General features: G+C 45.7%; 1 protein-coding gene across 2 annotated transcripts in view; it reads left to right on the top strand.

The window, feature by feature from the left end:
* The window catches only part of FAM72A (family with sequence similarity 72 member A), a 68,061-nt gene that overhangs the window by 40,237 nt on the left and 11,406 nt on the right, over positions 1–16,418 (top strand). For both annotated transcript variants that reach the window (XM_078644584.1, XM_078644583.1), the window contains exons 3-4: positions 6,206–6,283; positions 7,050–7,174. In XM_078644584.1, coding sequence (XP_078500710.1) covers positions 6,206–6,283; positions 7,050–7,174 — 203 coding nt within the window. The remainder of the gene's footprint in view (positions 1–6,205; positions 6,284–7,049; positions 7,175–16,418) is intronic.

Consider the following 16,418-nt stretch of genomic DNA (forward strand, 5'->3'; position numbering starts at 1 on the left):
CATATTCCACTTCCTTTAGCGTAAAATCAAAATCGGTGGGGCAAGGTACATGCTTTATGGTTAGTTGGAATGTAACAGGCCCTCTCCCATTGGGGCCGTCATAACAGGAGTAGAGTTTGGAAAAGTGATCCTCCCACGCACGGCTCGGGATATTGCAGGTTAGCAGGTCACTGTCTGGTCTATTACGCGCCCTTATAGTGTCCCAAAACCATTTAGAATCTTTTTTCAGGCTGGCTTCTTTAAGGGTTTGCCAGTAGGCATCTTCCCACTCCCTTTTGGCTAGCCACAGAGCCCTTTTGTATTCCCTCCTAGCTAGTTGAATTGATAGGGGGGACTTCCCTTTAACTGCCTCACTTAAACATGTCTTGGCCTTCCTGCACAATGCAGAATACCAGTCATGCCTGCCTTTGGGTTTAGTTGGAAGTTTGGTTTTCCCTATAGTCCCTTTTACCCAAAAAAGGTCCCCTACGATTTTTATGGCTACTTCGTAGATAGTTGTTACCTTATCTGCTGCCTTCAGTAAATCTATAGAGCTGATTTCATCTTGCGAGCCTTTAATCACCTCTTCAATAGTGGACAGTTTGTTAGTGTTACACAAGATTTTATTCCACTTAAGGCGTCTTCCACAAGAGGAGACATTGATCTCCTGTGGACAGCTCGGTGCTACTAACGGCACTCCAGTGGACCAGGGATTCATTAGGGTTAGAGAAAGTGAGTTGTGATCACTCTCTATAGTGGGAATAACAACCATATCAATGACCGAACTCCAAAGCCCCCGTTCTAGCAGAATATAGTCTATCCTTGTGGAGTGACCAACCCTGTTGAACGTTGGGGCACCCATCTGGTCAGAACGTGTGCGGCCATTAGCTGCTCTTAGGCCATACTCTAGTGTAAGTGCATTGAGTTGTATTGCACTACGAGTCCAGCGCTTAATGGGTGGAATGGAGAGGATGGGAATACCCCACCTACTGTCCTCTTCTCCTAAATCAGGTATTCCTTCTAAGGGGAGTGGCTCATATGTGCAGTTAAAATCTCCTGCTATTATAATATGGCCAGGTTCACTATGGTCCCCTAGTTGGGCCTCAAGCTCCGATACTGTTGGTGAGATGCACCCATTTTTGGAGCCTCTAACGTAGACATTGTAGAGATCCAAAAATAGTCCCCCACGTTGGCCCAATAGAGAAATACCAAGGATATCTGGGTTTCCTGCCTTCTTTACTGTTATCCGACAGTTGAGCGAGATGCTTATCCAAATGATGAGCCCCCCTGATGGCCGCCCTTTCCCTGTCTTGGGTTTTACAGCTGGTGAAAAGAAAGTAACAAACCCGACACGGTGCAGTGGCTCAGTGACCCAGGTCTCTTGGAATGCACAGATCTTATGAGCGTCAATCAAGACGTCCCACTCCGGGAGGCCTAATTTCCTAGACATCCCCGCAAGGTTCCAACTAAGAATTTTTATCACGTCATGTGTTGGTTCACCGTCGGGGATGGTAATAATTTTAGAGTTTGGTGGGTCAGTACTATCCCTAGTTAATATATGCGAGAGTGGTATTGACGATGCCGCTATTGGGGATTCAAGAAGTGTGGGGAAAGGTATGGCTGGAAAAACACTCTCCATATCATTATTGGTGGTAGTGAGGTTTGAATCTGAAGCTTTGATAAAGCTGAGTCAGTCTACCTCATCTAACACACCATATCTGTTAGGATGAGCGAATTGTGAGTACGAGGGATCAAAAGGAGGAGGCAAGTCCTGCCATGATTGTTGCCACTGAGGTTTAACAGATTGTGGGGGCTGAAAAGGTTGCTGCCACTGATGAGCAGACTGATATAAAGGTGGTGGATAATGAGGAGGTTGTTGCCACTGAAGACTAACATGGTGTGGAAAAAAAGATGAGAGATGTGGTGGTTGCTGCCAAGGTTTGATGGTATGTTGCAGGGGATACACAGACCCTCTATTACTTGGGAAAGTAGGGCGAGAAGGATTTGGTCTTGGTGGTATGGGAAGAAAGTAGGACAAAGGGAGTGGATTAATTTGGGTAGCAGGACCGCTGTTGGGTGTATTACATATGTAGCTGGCTGCCCCTATATCCCTAAAGTTAACTGTAATTACGTCCCCTACTATTGTTTTCTTACTCCTGCCCACCCAGTCCCCTCTACGCACAGTAAGAATTTCACCACTCATATTGCTAGGTAAAGGTTTGTGTAAGTGGAGCCACTGGGCGCATTCATTTCTTAACTCTACAAAGGTTTCTTTTACTCCCTCCTTCAGTGGGGGAACGGCTGTCAACACAACCACAAAAGGGGAGACTTCTGGAGGCAGGCTGATTGACTTAAAGCGTGCCTGCTTTGGCTTAAAGCCTTCAGGCTTGTTTGTAGAGAGAGGAACTGAAGGGTTGATAGACTTTCCTGCGACATCTTTTGCTTGTGAGGTGGTAGTTTTATTTCCATCAACAGAATGTTGATAAGCCGAAGTAGAACCCACCACCTTCGGAGTAGATAGGGGTGGGGGTTGGACAGAGTTATTCCCTGTTTGGGACAGATGTAGTGTGGCTGGATCCCTGGAAACTATAGTTATTTGTGCATTATTTGATGCATCTTTAGAGAGCTGGACACAAGATAAGCACTTGGGGACTGCTTCTTTGATCCCTTGTGGCTGAACAGACCCTGGCCCATTCGTCTTATTAGGCCATTTCGAGTGCATTAATGACGTGAGTCTGTCAAGTTTTGAAATTAAAGGCTTAATTTGTGCTGCTATTGTGGCCTCAAGGTCCAGTTTAAGATCTGTTACCATATTTTGAACCCAGCAGGGTATACCTGGCGCCAATTGCGGGGTAGGTGATATCAGGTTGTGATTCCTGGCTTTAACTTTAGGTTTTTCCTTAGCCTTGCTCTTGGACGTAACCTTTAGAGGAATAGTAACCCTTCCCCCAGAATCAATAAGTACAGGAGCTGTTTCCAAATCAGTTGGCCCATCTTGACTCGGCTCCGCTTTGCCGGGTGACTGACAGGCTTCTAGGTCTGGGGTAGCCTCAAGATCGACATAAGACGGATCCGAGTCAGATTGGGTAACTGACAGATCGACAGCATTCGGTACAGTGAATGCGCCAGCGGTGGGCAAGGATAGGGGTAAGGAACAGTTATTCAAGGGCTGCTGGGAGGGTGATTTTGCATTTGCAAGAGAACCCAAGGACGAGCGCTTAGCGTTCGCGAGATCCAGGGAGACTCTTTTTTCCAGCAATACAATGCTTTTGTCGATGGTCTCATTCACCCGTGAAATGAAGAGATCTATGGGTCCAGTCACCTGTGCTACCGCCGTGGCTCTTTTAGTACAGCTTCTAGTTCTGTTGCGCATGGCTGACATCTGTGACGCAAGGGCAGTAGAGGATGATATAACTGGGAGGCGGCCACCAGTGTTTGAGGAAGAGATGGAAAACACAGTTCCGCCTACCTTGTCGATGGATTAAGGGCGATAAGACAGGGGTTCAGGGCCAGGGCCGTCCTCTGCCGTCCTTGAACGGCCTTAAACGGCCCGCTCTTTGCCCGGTCTTCGCCCCGGCCTTAGCCCCGCGCGCGTCCCGCGTGCGCGTTGCTGCCACAAATTATATCAGAAGGTCAGGTGGAGGGGGGGGAAGAGGACCAGCTGCGGCCGATCAGCGCCGCGCTGCACGCTGGTCCTCGCAGTCCCGCCTCAAGCCTTGGGGTGCAGATGCAGGCTCGCCGAGGTCGCGTTGGTGCTCCTATGCACTTGGGAAGGTCCAGGAACAGGTATCTGGCAAAGTACTTGGCCTGCGAGCGGCACCCGCGGAGCGGGGGCCGCGAGGCGTAGCTTAGCAAACAGGAAGGAGAGTACACGAAGAGAACAGCACTCACTGCAGGTCAGCTCAAAGGAAGTGCCCAGGCTGCTCACACACCGCGATGTTTTTGACGGGTGGAGGGGCGGGAAGAGGACCAGCTGCGGCCGATCAGCGCCGCGCTGCACGCTGGTCCTCGCAGTCCCGCCTCAAGCCTTGGGGTGCAGATGCAGGCTCGCCGAGGTCGCGTTGGTGCTCCTATGCACTTGGGAAGGTCCAGGAACAGGTATCTGGCAAAGTACTTGGCCTGCGAGCGGCACCCGCGGAGCGGGGGCCGCGAGGCGTAGCTTAGCAAACAGGAAGGAGAGTACACGAAGAGAACAGCACTCACTGCAGGTCAGCTCAAAGGAAGTGCCCCATTTACATGAATGTTAAGTAAATCTATCCCATGCAGGTATCCTGAAAATCTGGTGAATCAGAGTTGGACATTCTTAGGGGCGGGAATTACTATCTTCTTGTGGCTGGAGGGTGTTTGCCAAAGTCTCTAAAGTGAAGGAGGAGGAGACAGGGTCCCTCACCCACAGAATTCCAATGGGGGTCTTGTTAACAAAGGGATGCTGCTTAGTTCTTCCTGAGCACTGCTGCTTGGTATATTGTGCGCTCGAGGTACGGGACTGCAGTTTCTGTTCAAGGTAAGGATGTTTGTAAGCAAGACCCGTCCTTGATTACTGCTTCACAGGAAGGCTGAAGACAGCGACATGGAGGGATCTCACATGTCACTGTGCCCTTGTTTTGAATATTTCTGCTCAGAGCCATCCTCCTTCTTACTGCTAGGAGAGGGATGTATGACGTTACAACGCATGCTTTTACATCGCATGCCTTTACAACGCGGTTTTTACATCGCATACCATTACAACGCATAGCGCTTTTGGGTGTTGGATAGTGAATAGTTTAATTTACTATTCCAACTCCAGTCCCCGTGGACACTAGGGAAGGTTATTGGATAGTAAATTAACCTATTCCCTATCCTAGAGCGCCCCCCAGCGCAATGAGATGTAATAGTTTGCGTTGTAATGGTAGTGCGTTGTAAAAGTTTCGCTGTAAGTGATGTTTCCCCTGGGAGAGCCGCCACTGTGTACAACGGATGTGTCCGAGGAGCTATAGAAAACTAGTTCTGAAGCCCTAGCCAGTGCAGCCACTTCCCCTGTCTGGAAAATGTGTAGAAAATGTGATCCAATGTTCCCCAGTGTTCTCCGATTCCACGCCGATCATGTCCAATGAATGGAGTGCTACGCAGAGTACTCAAAGGACTGTTGTGTAACCAGGGCTGGTACCTACATGACAGCCAGTCTCCCAAGATGAGGACATCACCGAATGTCTGCGCTGTCTGTGGAAGGAGCTTGTAGTCTGTCTAGCAGCCAATCTGCCTGGTCCTGCGGGAGGAGAGACTATCTAGGAGAAGTCCCGGGTGTACCCAGCATTGTGAACAACGAGAAGGTGGGCAACTGTAAGGAGGTGAAGCCAGATGCAACCTGTGTGTGGTGTGGTCCCCAGTCTGCCTGAAGGTAACTTGTACCAAGACTTCCAACAGTGCTTAACAATGAGTGTGAACCAAGCCAGTCTTCAGAGTGAAAGACTGGTGCTGCAAACATCAGTGTTGGCATATTTTATAGCTGTGGAGATCGAAACTACAGAAGACACCCACATGTTCAGGATCAGCCTATAGACCATAACTGCCTTCCCAGTGCCTTGTCTGCAGACAAGAGCCGCCACACTGCACCTCCCAGCCTTCAAGGTCTGAGTGTGGCTGCTGCTGCAGCCCTACAGTTCAAGAGTTGCAGCCAAACCGCTGCATACATCTGTCCCGCACAAACCGGACTGCAACCAGGACATAGGTAACATCTGGGCCAAAAACTGTGACTGGATTGAGAGACTGAGGGAGGAGACCGAGGCCTGAATACGAATTACTTTATGCTGTGCGATTAAAGTAATTTTGTTAACGGTAAGGATAAGCACTGGGCTGGACAATATGTTTTTGTGTCTGTTGGTTGACTGTTGAATTCTGAGCTCTCTGCGCTTTCTCCCTAAGAAGCCTTTGAACTGCGTGCTCTTACTAACCTGAGAATCAAGGGCAGAAAGGGTGTACTCGGAGCCAGTATAGCAGGGACCCCAGGACACGAGGGGAAACTAACCCCAACCACCATAGTTGGGGCCCAGTTGCCGTGGTCTGCCCTGTGCTCCCCGAATGGGGACTAACATCCAAGAAGGTAAACACTCTGTTAACACTGGAGTATGTCTCAGCCCCTGCTGCTCAAGTAAACACCGTGCAGACAGTAAATCAAGCTCAAAGTCAGTAGTTCCAACCTCTCTTGACACCAACTCGTAATTCTTGCTCTCTTGGTTCTTCCTCGCAGTGCTGTGGACTTCGTTGGAAGATGCTATTTCACTGACATCTGTGAATGCAAGCTGAAGGATGTTGCCTGTTTGAAGTGGTGAGTATGCTCCTGTTCCCATCAGCCTGTCAGCTGGCCTCATGCAGGGAGCAGCACTGGACGCTGTCTGGCCTGAAGCAACACACGCTGCTTTATATGGGCTTTATTACATTTCACACGCCGTAGTAGATTTCGAGCCTAGAGTCCCACATATTAACTTCTTACAGAGGCTATAGTTTAAAAAAATTACACAACGCATGTTTGTTCGCGGAATCTGTCTGCTCTATTTAGTTTCGCTAAATAAAATGTGTGATTGTTTGTAAAAAAAAAAAAAGTGCAGCTAACACATCTGAAGTAGATTCTTGTGCTAAGATTGTTGAATAAGCCTGTGTTGAAAAGTGTATACATTTTTCCAGTATGAAGACCCAATGTACACTTCTGAGTTGCGTTTTAGTGGGTGTGATTATACTTAGAAAAGTTGGGGATACATCGAACCAGCCCCTTTCTAGTCCTCTTTTAGGAACATCTAACCCTCTAATCTGAAAAATGAAATTATGCTGTACATACAGATGTGATTCTGAATTATTTCTGTGGGAGTGTGTTGTGCATTTGCCTGACATAAGTTACATTCTCCACTCCACCCCCACACTGAAAGTGAACATTCTGCTTCCCTCTGCTTCTATACCAGCCTTGTTTTTCTAGACCAGGAAGGCCCTCTCCTCCCAGTGGCTGCTTGGACAGCTGCTGGGTGTTCAAGGGCAGCGGGGTGGGTGGTTCTGTTATGTCTGTCTTCTCACTTAACATGCTGTTGTCTTTGCTGCTCCAGTGGTAACGTCGTGGGGTACCACGTGATCGTCCCCTGCCAGCCCTGCCTCCGGTCCTGTAACAATGGCCATTTCTGGATGTTTCACAGCAGGGCTGTGTTCGGAATCAACAGGATGGATCCGTCTGGTAAGAATGCTTTTTGTGACGCTGGGCACTTGGCCCAGTATCTGTCCACCTCTGGATTCGCTTCGGTTTGTCAGCATTATCTCTAAGTTTAGCGTGATTTAAAGTCTCCAAGGCCTGTGTCTCTTTGCATCCCAGGAAATAAGTCGAAAGTTTATCTAAAACTTGATACCTGTCGTTGAAGATCGAGTCCCAAATACACAACTTAAATATACAGCCTAAAAATAATAGAATTGATGTTACCCTTTAAACAAATGACCAGAGGAGCGAGGATATGGTATAACGACCAGCTGCGGATGCGGACTTTGGAATTGGGGAACCAGGTTAGAGTCCGGCGTCGGCTCAACATCCTGTGATTCTGGCTAACTCACGTAATCTCCCCGTGCCTAACAAAACATTAATGTGCTCTTGGTAAGCGCCCCAATGCCCTTGAGAAGAATTCATACTACATACAACTGCAAAAATAAAAACACACACTCATAATTCTAAAATCAAATATTCGTGCTTGTGTGTGCAATATTAAATAAACCATTTTGTGTTTAATATTAAAAGGCCTTATAGCATGTATATAGCCTAAATCAGCTACTTGCATCCCAGGTACCATAAAAGAATAGAAGTTCATCTTTCTCGGTGTAAACGTAACATAAGCTGTGTATTTGTAACGCGCACGTTCACCCCAACGAGGTCTCTTGGCACTCAATAACAGATGTTTATTGTTACCCAACTCAGTGGTACTCATTTTATCGACCTCAGATGGATGAAAGGCTGAGTGGACCCGCCAGGTTTTGAACCTATGACCATGAGGTCGTGAGACAGTGAGGTCGAACACAGGCCCCTAAAGTGGATGCATTAGTCCACTGAGCCACCAGACCCGGGTGTAAAGAAATGCCTTCTTTTGCATATTATTCACCCCCATATTTTTGGACTGATGCTGCTAGTTTTTTGAGTCTGAGAGTGCACCGAGGCCTAATAACCATACCTCAGTGGCGGTGTTCTAACCTCTTACAAAGTGCATGTAGAATTGACTACCCCCAATTTGCCATACTGACTTACTTATAAGTCCCTAGTATATGGTACCCAGGGCATGTAAGGCACAGTACAACCACTCACACGGAAGGGGGCCCCTGATGTGAATAACAGGCACAGAAAACAGGGGGAGACAGAAGGCTAATCAAAACAATAATTCTCTGCCTGTGAACAAAGTCATATAGAGCTAATAGTCACTGATACAATTCAACAACCTGAAACGCTGAACCTTCCAAAGTATAATACACAAAACTTTTAAGTACCAAACATATCAAAATGTATTTATAAATTGTGTTTTTGCATTTTAGATAAAAACATAATCAGAATGATATCCCTATAGTCCAAGCACATCCTACATCACACTCACGCATACGTTCAACCAGACATAGAAATACCCACACGTACTCATGCGTCCTACAGTATCAGGCTTCAATATTTCACAGAAAATAAATAAATATACACAAACCAATACCCCCACACAAAAATGTAAATAAATGTATAACTATGTGATGTTATACAATGAATAAAATAGGTAACGTCCAAAGGTTAAATACTACACATGGGGAAATTACATAGGGGAATTCATCAATTAGTAGTACAATAAATGTTTTGAATCCCTGCTTCTTCTCCAGGAAGAGGGGGGCGTCACAGTGCCAAGAAGAGCTCCAGCGCCGACGCGCGTTTCAGTGGTTGACCCCTTTGTGGGTCTCCCCTTCTTCAGGGCGCACTAATAGTGTACAAAAACAGAGACGGACGTGCCTGGAATAGGGGACTGCAAGATAGGCGAAAAAGAATCATGTACAGCACAGAATCTCAAAGTGCTCTGGGTCCGAGCTGACTGAAAAAACACATCCAAGTTCCACAGTAGAAAAAAAAAGTCTCCTGTTCGGAAATGTGAATGCAGGGACGGAGATATAACGTCCCTTGCAGGCACCATCCCTGCTTTAGCAGCCAACCCAGATGGACGCACATAGCAACCTGTCCCATGATTATTTGCCATGGACACTAATGCAAGCAAGGAGAATGCTTTACCCCCCCTGTCCCCTGGTTTGGAAGTAAATAAAAACATAAGAATTGGGGTGCAGTAGGCCCTCGTAGCGTTGGCACCTGGTTCCACTTTACCTGCAGCATGGTTAATAGCTAACCCCTGCTTACAAGCTCCCTCAATCGCTACAATTTGCAATAGGCTGAGTCTAAAATGAATGAATGAATGATAACCTGTCTCATTTCAGGAGTGTTACACCAGTATACTTATCTTGAACTTTTCCTACACAAGCTGTAGTTATAACTTATGCAATTTTGCCATGCTTATACGCTGTTTTAAGTTAGCAATAAGACGCACTTCCTTCCCTTTAATAGAAACAAAGGCTGAGATAATTCTTGTTCAAAAATAGATTAATCAGTAAATGAGATGATGCCTTTGTTAGTTTTAAAGGTCCAAGTCTGTAACTTTTCATTTGCTTAACAAGGCTGTGCAACTGCAAGTTTTCTCGGACTGGTCTCTTAGAGAGACTGATAAGTTGCAGCCTTACATGGACTGAGCAGTATTGGGTAGAACCATATGGGATCTAGGGCCAGATGTACTAACTTTGGGAATATGGATTTCCAAATGTGTGTGTTTTTCCGAATCGCAATTAGGAAATCGCTATTCCTAATGTATTAATCCTTTTTTTAATTTTTTTTAATTACTGATTCCTAGTGGGTCGCAAATCAATCTACCTCGTGAATATTAACAAGGTAGGTCGCAGTTTGTGACCCATTAGGATTTATGGCCATCATAGGGATGGTGGCCTTCTGGTGTCAGCAGACCACCATGTCTGTGACTGCTTTTAAATAAAGCAAACGTTTTTTTTTAATGCAGACTGTTTTCTTTGAAGAAAAATGGGATATTTAAAAAAAAAAATTAAACATTGAATCTATATTTTTTCGACCACAAAAGGCTTCCTATGTCTGGCCCAAAGTGAAGAAATTTAAACAAGATAGGCCTCGCGGGTGATACGCACTCTTACTAATATCACATCAATTGTGTGGGATTCAGTGACAAAATGTCTGCAATTAACGTCATTCCCCTCACCGCATTCCCCCCTGTATGATAATCCGGCACTGGCACCTGACCTATTTAATAAATGGAGAGCATGTGAGTGCCTGACAATATCAGATATGTTCTGGGGTTTGGAGGTTTGGTCCTTTGAGATATGTAAAACTGTTTCATTTAGATGAAACCAAGTTTTACCACTATATGCAACAGTGGCACTGGATGCTGAACCCAATTGTCAAGAATGCTGCCTCCAGAAACATAGCTCCAATTAACAATTTTGTCCAAAAAACTCATATGGCATGAAAGAGATGTTTTTCGCCTGTCTATAGTATACTCTTGAAGGCACGTTTTGCAACTGCACTAATGTAGAGCAAAATTAGGTGACCTCTTATGGATAGACCTAGGCGAGATTAGGGGAAATACTTTGGTCTAGATATCCCCTAAGAGTCCTATATCTCGCTGGGAGGTGAAGCACATTATAAAATCGAATTTTTGGTACCTTAGTCCAATCAAATGGCACAAATGCTACCCAAACCCTAGCACATGGTATAGAGGGGTTGTGGTTTGCTGTCCGACCTCAACTATAGATGGTGGGACTGTTCATACTGTCCAGAATCTGGGGACGACACCCGCGCCCTGTTTGCAGGCAAAACATTTGGGAGCGTGGTTAGACACCAACCTCTCCTTTGACTATCAAACCAGGTGGGTGGCACCTGTTTTGGGGTCCTGAAGGTCCTGCGGAAAACTCTGGACATATTGCCTGCGGCGGCCAGGAAGACCTTGGTCCATGCCTTGGTGACGTCGCGCCTGGATTATGGCAACATTCTTTATCTAGGTGCGACGACCAAATGTATGCTCCGTCTTCAGGGAGTGAAGAATGTGGCAGCCCGCTTAATCCTGATGTGCCCTAGAAGGTCGTCTGCGAGGGCAGCACGGGCTGCGCTACACTGGCTCCCGATAAAGGAAAGAGTCATAATTCAAGGCACTCTGTGTCTGTCACCGGATCCTGCAGGGGAGTGCTCCATCATACCTGTCTGATCTATTGACCCCCTATGTTCCCAAATGTCAGCTGAGGTCGGGTGGGGTGGGTCTGGTGTGTGTACCCGCTGTCAAGAGAGCTAGAGTGGGGGGACGGGCTTTCCGCTTACTGGCTGCTAAGCAATCAAATGCTCTCCCGCTGGGTCTCCGGATGGAGGTCCAGGAGAGCTGCTTTAGGAAAAACTTTAAAACGTACCTCTTCCCCCGAGATAAGTAGGGTGGCAGTGGAGGGTAGCAGAATCTTGGCAACGTTACCGCAGCGCGGGGACACACTGGTCTTAGTGTAACCCTTGCGCTTTATAAATGTGCCTATTATTATACATAAAATGTTGGATGCAATAAAAACTGTTCTGTAGTATCCCATCTTGCCTTTGTATTGTTGGGCCTTCGTAGTCCCCTTTTACAAAATCTAACCCATAATGACCGCATTTGGTTGTGAAACAGTCTAGGGGTGACCAAATTCACTTTGTGTCATACTGGAGGAAAAAAGCCCCCCCCCCACCACCACCATACAGTGGAATCAGTGACCATGATCCATATCAAGCATGGATATTGTACCCTTCCGTTCCCAATGCCTCCTGTCCACGGTGATATGGCCCCTGCATTTATTCCTATACGCGATCCTGCAGTAGGTGGATGCCCTGACATGCCATGTTTTACAATGAGCGAGTATATACCTGTGCAACTCTCCCACTCAATATTTCTTTCAATTCCTCTGCCTTCTGGCTGATCTTACGTAATTATTGAGCCTGCGTCTCCTATATGTTTTATGTTGATTGTTTTTGGTATAGGTGTAACTGGGGGCAATTTAAATGCATATGCTGCAACCATTCATTTTCGGTACTGTACGACATGAAGCGAGTATCTAAACGGGTATTGTTGCAGGACATAGTTTACTATGCAGTGCTTCAACAACTGATATTTAAGTAAAGATGATACGAATTAACAAGTAAGCAATGGTAACCGTCTCTTAGTCAGTTTAATAAAAATAACGTGTTTTAGTAGGTGCCAGTAGGAAAAGGAAGAATACTCAATTCTTGTGAAAATCGACCGGAGAAGACCAGTCTGGTTAGGCCGGGTGTGTTATGTAACATGGCCTCCTGATTTTCATCAAAGTCAACTTCCTTTACCAATGCTGGCTGATAGACTCTCTTTAACTTCCATGATCCTCATCTTGAACTAACACTTGCATCAAAGACAGAGCTTCCCAGGGATGAGGCGGTCTTGGGTTAAGAGCCCCCAAGAGCCGGTTGCACAGACCTTTTTCTACGGTCAATATCCCAAGTCGTTTACGGCTAGTTCTACAATGATTTTTAACTATTTCAAGAATACTTCACGGAAAATTGACTTATTCATCGTAAACAGTGTAAAACAGTCAGAATTCCTGGTCCCCACTCCACCAGCCTGCCGACACATCTGTGATGCACTTTGTGCGCAGACCTGCCACCAACACAAAATGTCTGCTGGTACAGCTGTGTGTCCTGCCTTTGGGAGTGTGTAGCTGCAGGGCAACCAGCAGGTATTGAGGAGGTGAGGCCCTCCGCACCTAAGCATCGCTGTGCACCTCTTAAAACCAGAGCTCCGAGCTATATCCCAGTAGACCCAAAATACTTTGGGGCTCCTTCACCAACGTAAGCTGTCACTCTGCACGATGTCCTCCTCAATTTCATTTTTAAAAAATGCTGTGCAGGTAGCTGTTTTTTTGTCATTGGAGGCAGCGAGGTGGTTTCTGAGCATCACAAAGGCCAAGGCCGCTCACACAGGCATTGTTAAGCACACCACTGAGTGAGACCCCTAAGACGGCATCTGATGGAGGCTTCTTGGTGACTGGAGGACTGTGTTTTGTGCACAGATAACTAGTATCCTGTATACATGCTGCAGAATTTACCAAAGAGTAGGGTGACCAGACTCCTGGATAGTACCGGTTTTGAGAGGACTGTCTCGGTGTTCGCGGCACTTCTTAATTTTCAAGAAATTACCCAGTTTTTAGGAATAACATTAAGTCATCCTGCTAAACAGAATTTACACTTTTACTCCCCTTTCAAGAGATGGGTATAAAGTGATTTTATTTTATTATCTGCCTTTTCAAGCAACCCAGAAGTAGGTCGGCTGCCTACGCACAGCAGAGGAAAGACAGAGTGGGGGGAGGGGGTGTTCGGGGTGGAGGACCTGCCACAGTTTTAATAAAAGGTAACCTTGTACATGCGTGTGAAAATATATAATATATATTCACACTCACATGCATTTACATATACATGGATATGCAAAAACCGGACCAGGCCTGACCCAAAATGAACATGAAAGACTTTAGTCCTACTTTTATTTCTAACCTGTCTCTGTTTTAGCTTCTCAATATCTGGTCACTCTACCAAAGAGAGAGGTAATGAGGTCAAAGACTCTTGCCCCTCACCTTTAAGAGTGCTTTTGCCTTTTCATCATTGCCTCCTCGGCGGACCTCACCCAAAACTGACTGTAAAATGTGCCAGAGGTAGTGGTTTTCTGTGACGTGCAGTCGAATGCCTTTGGAAAGCGTTTTTAGCACCTTCTTCCATTTTCTGGCAGTGTATCTGGGTCGCCGCTGCAGATCATCTTGTGTTTTCTGTCTGGTTCCTTTTTGACACCAGAACTTGTCTTGATTTCACACCCCCCACACTGTTTCCACTCTTGTCCCTTGAACCCGTGTAGACCCGGGTGACTTTCTACAGACCGTTTCCCTCCTTTTTGCTGTTCTTAAGGAATGTTGGGTGGAGTCAAGAAATGCAAGGGGAGCAGGTGTGCATGGGAGGCATCTGTGTGTGTGTGTGAGGAGGTTTGGGACTGCGACTAAATTACTAAAACAGGTGGGCAACATCTATTGTTCTTTCTCTGGTAATAACAGGCACATATCGGTGCCAAGACAGGAAGGCCAGAATACCTAGCACTGCCTTCTTCCGGTTGCTTGCTCCATAAACTAATGACACACATCACACACGTCCTCTGTGTTTACAAAGCACATTAATTGATCACTCTTTTGTTCTGTACAGTAGTAATCAATAGACAGCCAGTGCACCACACCCATTGGGTATTCGGATCTCAGTGCTCACACGCTTGCGTTCTGCAGCTACTTGCCCTGCATGAATGATTGCAACACATCACGTCTAATAAGCGGCTACTACGTTGCAAAATGCCAGCTGAATTATATGACCTTTCGGAAGTTTACAGAAATGGTCTTAATATAGATATTAGAACACAGGCAGACTAAAATATTTGAAGAAAGGTATGGCTGCAACAGGTATGTGCGTCCTCAGCCAGAGCCATATATTATAATTATTTTTTCTTTTTGAAAAAGGCCTAAATAATGTGAAGTTAAATTGCATCTAGCTTGGTTTATTTCTAAAACCATTTTAGTACGGAAATGTCATATGCATGGTAATTGGGTGTGTACCCCTATTGCGAACCAGAATGCATGTGAAACTGATATCCTGCCTTTTTGTTTGGCCATTACATCACGTTAATATAGCATGTGCACAGTGGTTTAGGCCTAATATTGGTAATGTGAGGTTCGAACCTATCCTATGACCTGAGTGGATGTATAAAGAGTGTCCTTAAAGCCGGCATAGAACTACTCTTTGGGCCGGTGTAAGTCACATGGAGCAGTGTTGGTAGACGACTGAGTGTTTGTGAATCTTTAGCATGACAAGACCTTTTTCTCTGTGTCAATAGAGAGTGATGTCTACTGGCCTCTCTCATGCAGAATTCCACTTTATTGTGAACCCAAATCCTGAGATCTTGCCCTGACATTCCTTGTGTATGTGAGTGTGTGTAGCACATGTATGGTAGCAGGGGTCCCTGTTAGGTGTTTCACAAGTGGAATCCAGTTTGGATGGCCGATTGTTTAGCATGGCACACGATGGAGAGTTGTACAGCTTCCCTAGATGTTGGATGTGTACTGCCTGCATTCCTGTGACTGGAGGATAGAGGCCCAGACACCGAATGAGGGAGGATGGAAATAGAGCTTTCATTATAAATTCAATGTAGACCTTGTTAGCAAAGGGCTGCTAATTAGGCCTGCCTGAGTACTAACATTTAATATATGGTAGTGGTGAGAGGTGGGACTTGTTAAATGTGAGGTAATTTATAAACATGACCTGCCCCTTACGACAGCTTCAGGAAGGGTGATGACAGCCAAGTACAGGGACCCCACCCTTCAAAACAAAGGCACAATGGATACTCGTACATGGATCGTAAACAAAATAGAATCCACTCAAAAGTAACAGTGGTCCCTACTGTGGTGGGGAGCACTTAGTGTTTTTAAAATACCCCTCACACACCAACAGGCCCCTTGGTGTCATGCTTCATCATCGGGGTCTTTGCACCCCTCTACGGGATGTGGTGTGCTGCGACCGACGGATGCGTGGGAGCACTGATATTGGACTATGTGTGGTGTGTGTAGGGTAATAGTTGTCCGTGAGTAGTGAGGTTTGGATAAGTGAAAGTTAAAAAATACCTGGCTCGTGGGGTGAAAAAAAAATGTTTTATTTAGCCCCCGGGATGGTATTGTTAAAAATGGTGCAGTGGGAGGTTATTTGTGTATAATTATGTACATTAACCTCATGTGTGCGTCTACATGACCATGTTTCGGAGTCTAAAACTTCTTCTTCAGGACAGGGAGCACAAATCCCCATCTTACTCACATGAATGTAAAAGTGTATAATACAAAAAAGGGGGTGAACTATAGGATATATGTACCTAATTCACAGTATAAAGTAGTCCGTAGTCTTTTCGTCCAATTGGCGTTAATTCAGAAAGACCTAAAGAGGAGAGAAATCATGCATTGTAAACAGTATTTACAAGGATAATCAAATATCATCCAGGTTGCAGTGACCCTATAAAAAGTGATGGGTTGCTGATGTCTAGATATTATAGTCATTCTATAAGTGATCGTGCACCCTGAAAAAGAAATGACAGAGACAAGACAGACAGTACATTAAACAGAAAACACGCTTCTATATTCTTTTGGTTCCATAAGTTCCTGTGATATGGGGAAAAATCAAATGATGTGATATCTTACTCAGTACTTTAGGTTAATAGACTCCATGAGCCTCCTGACGTTTTTTGGGAGTTCCCATTTTGTCAAATTTGCAACCTGTAAAGATGCGAGGAAAA

This window comes from Lissotriton helveticus, chromosome 5_1 (assembly GCF_964261635.1).
Source record: "Lissotriton helveticus chromosome 5_1, aLisHel1.1, whole genome shotgun sequence".
Classification (NCBI taxonomy): domain Eukaryota; kingdom Metazoa; phylum Chordata; class Amphibia; order Caudata; family Salamandridae; genus Lissotriton; species Lissotriton helveticus.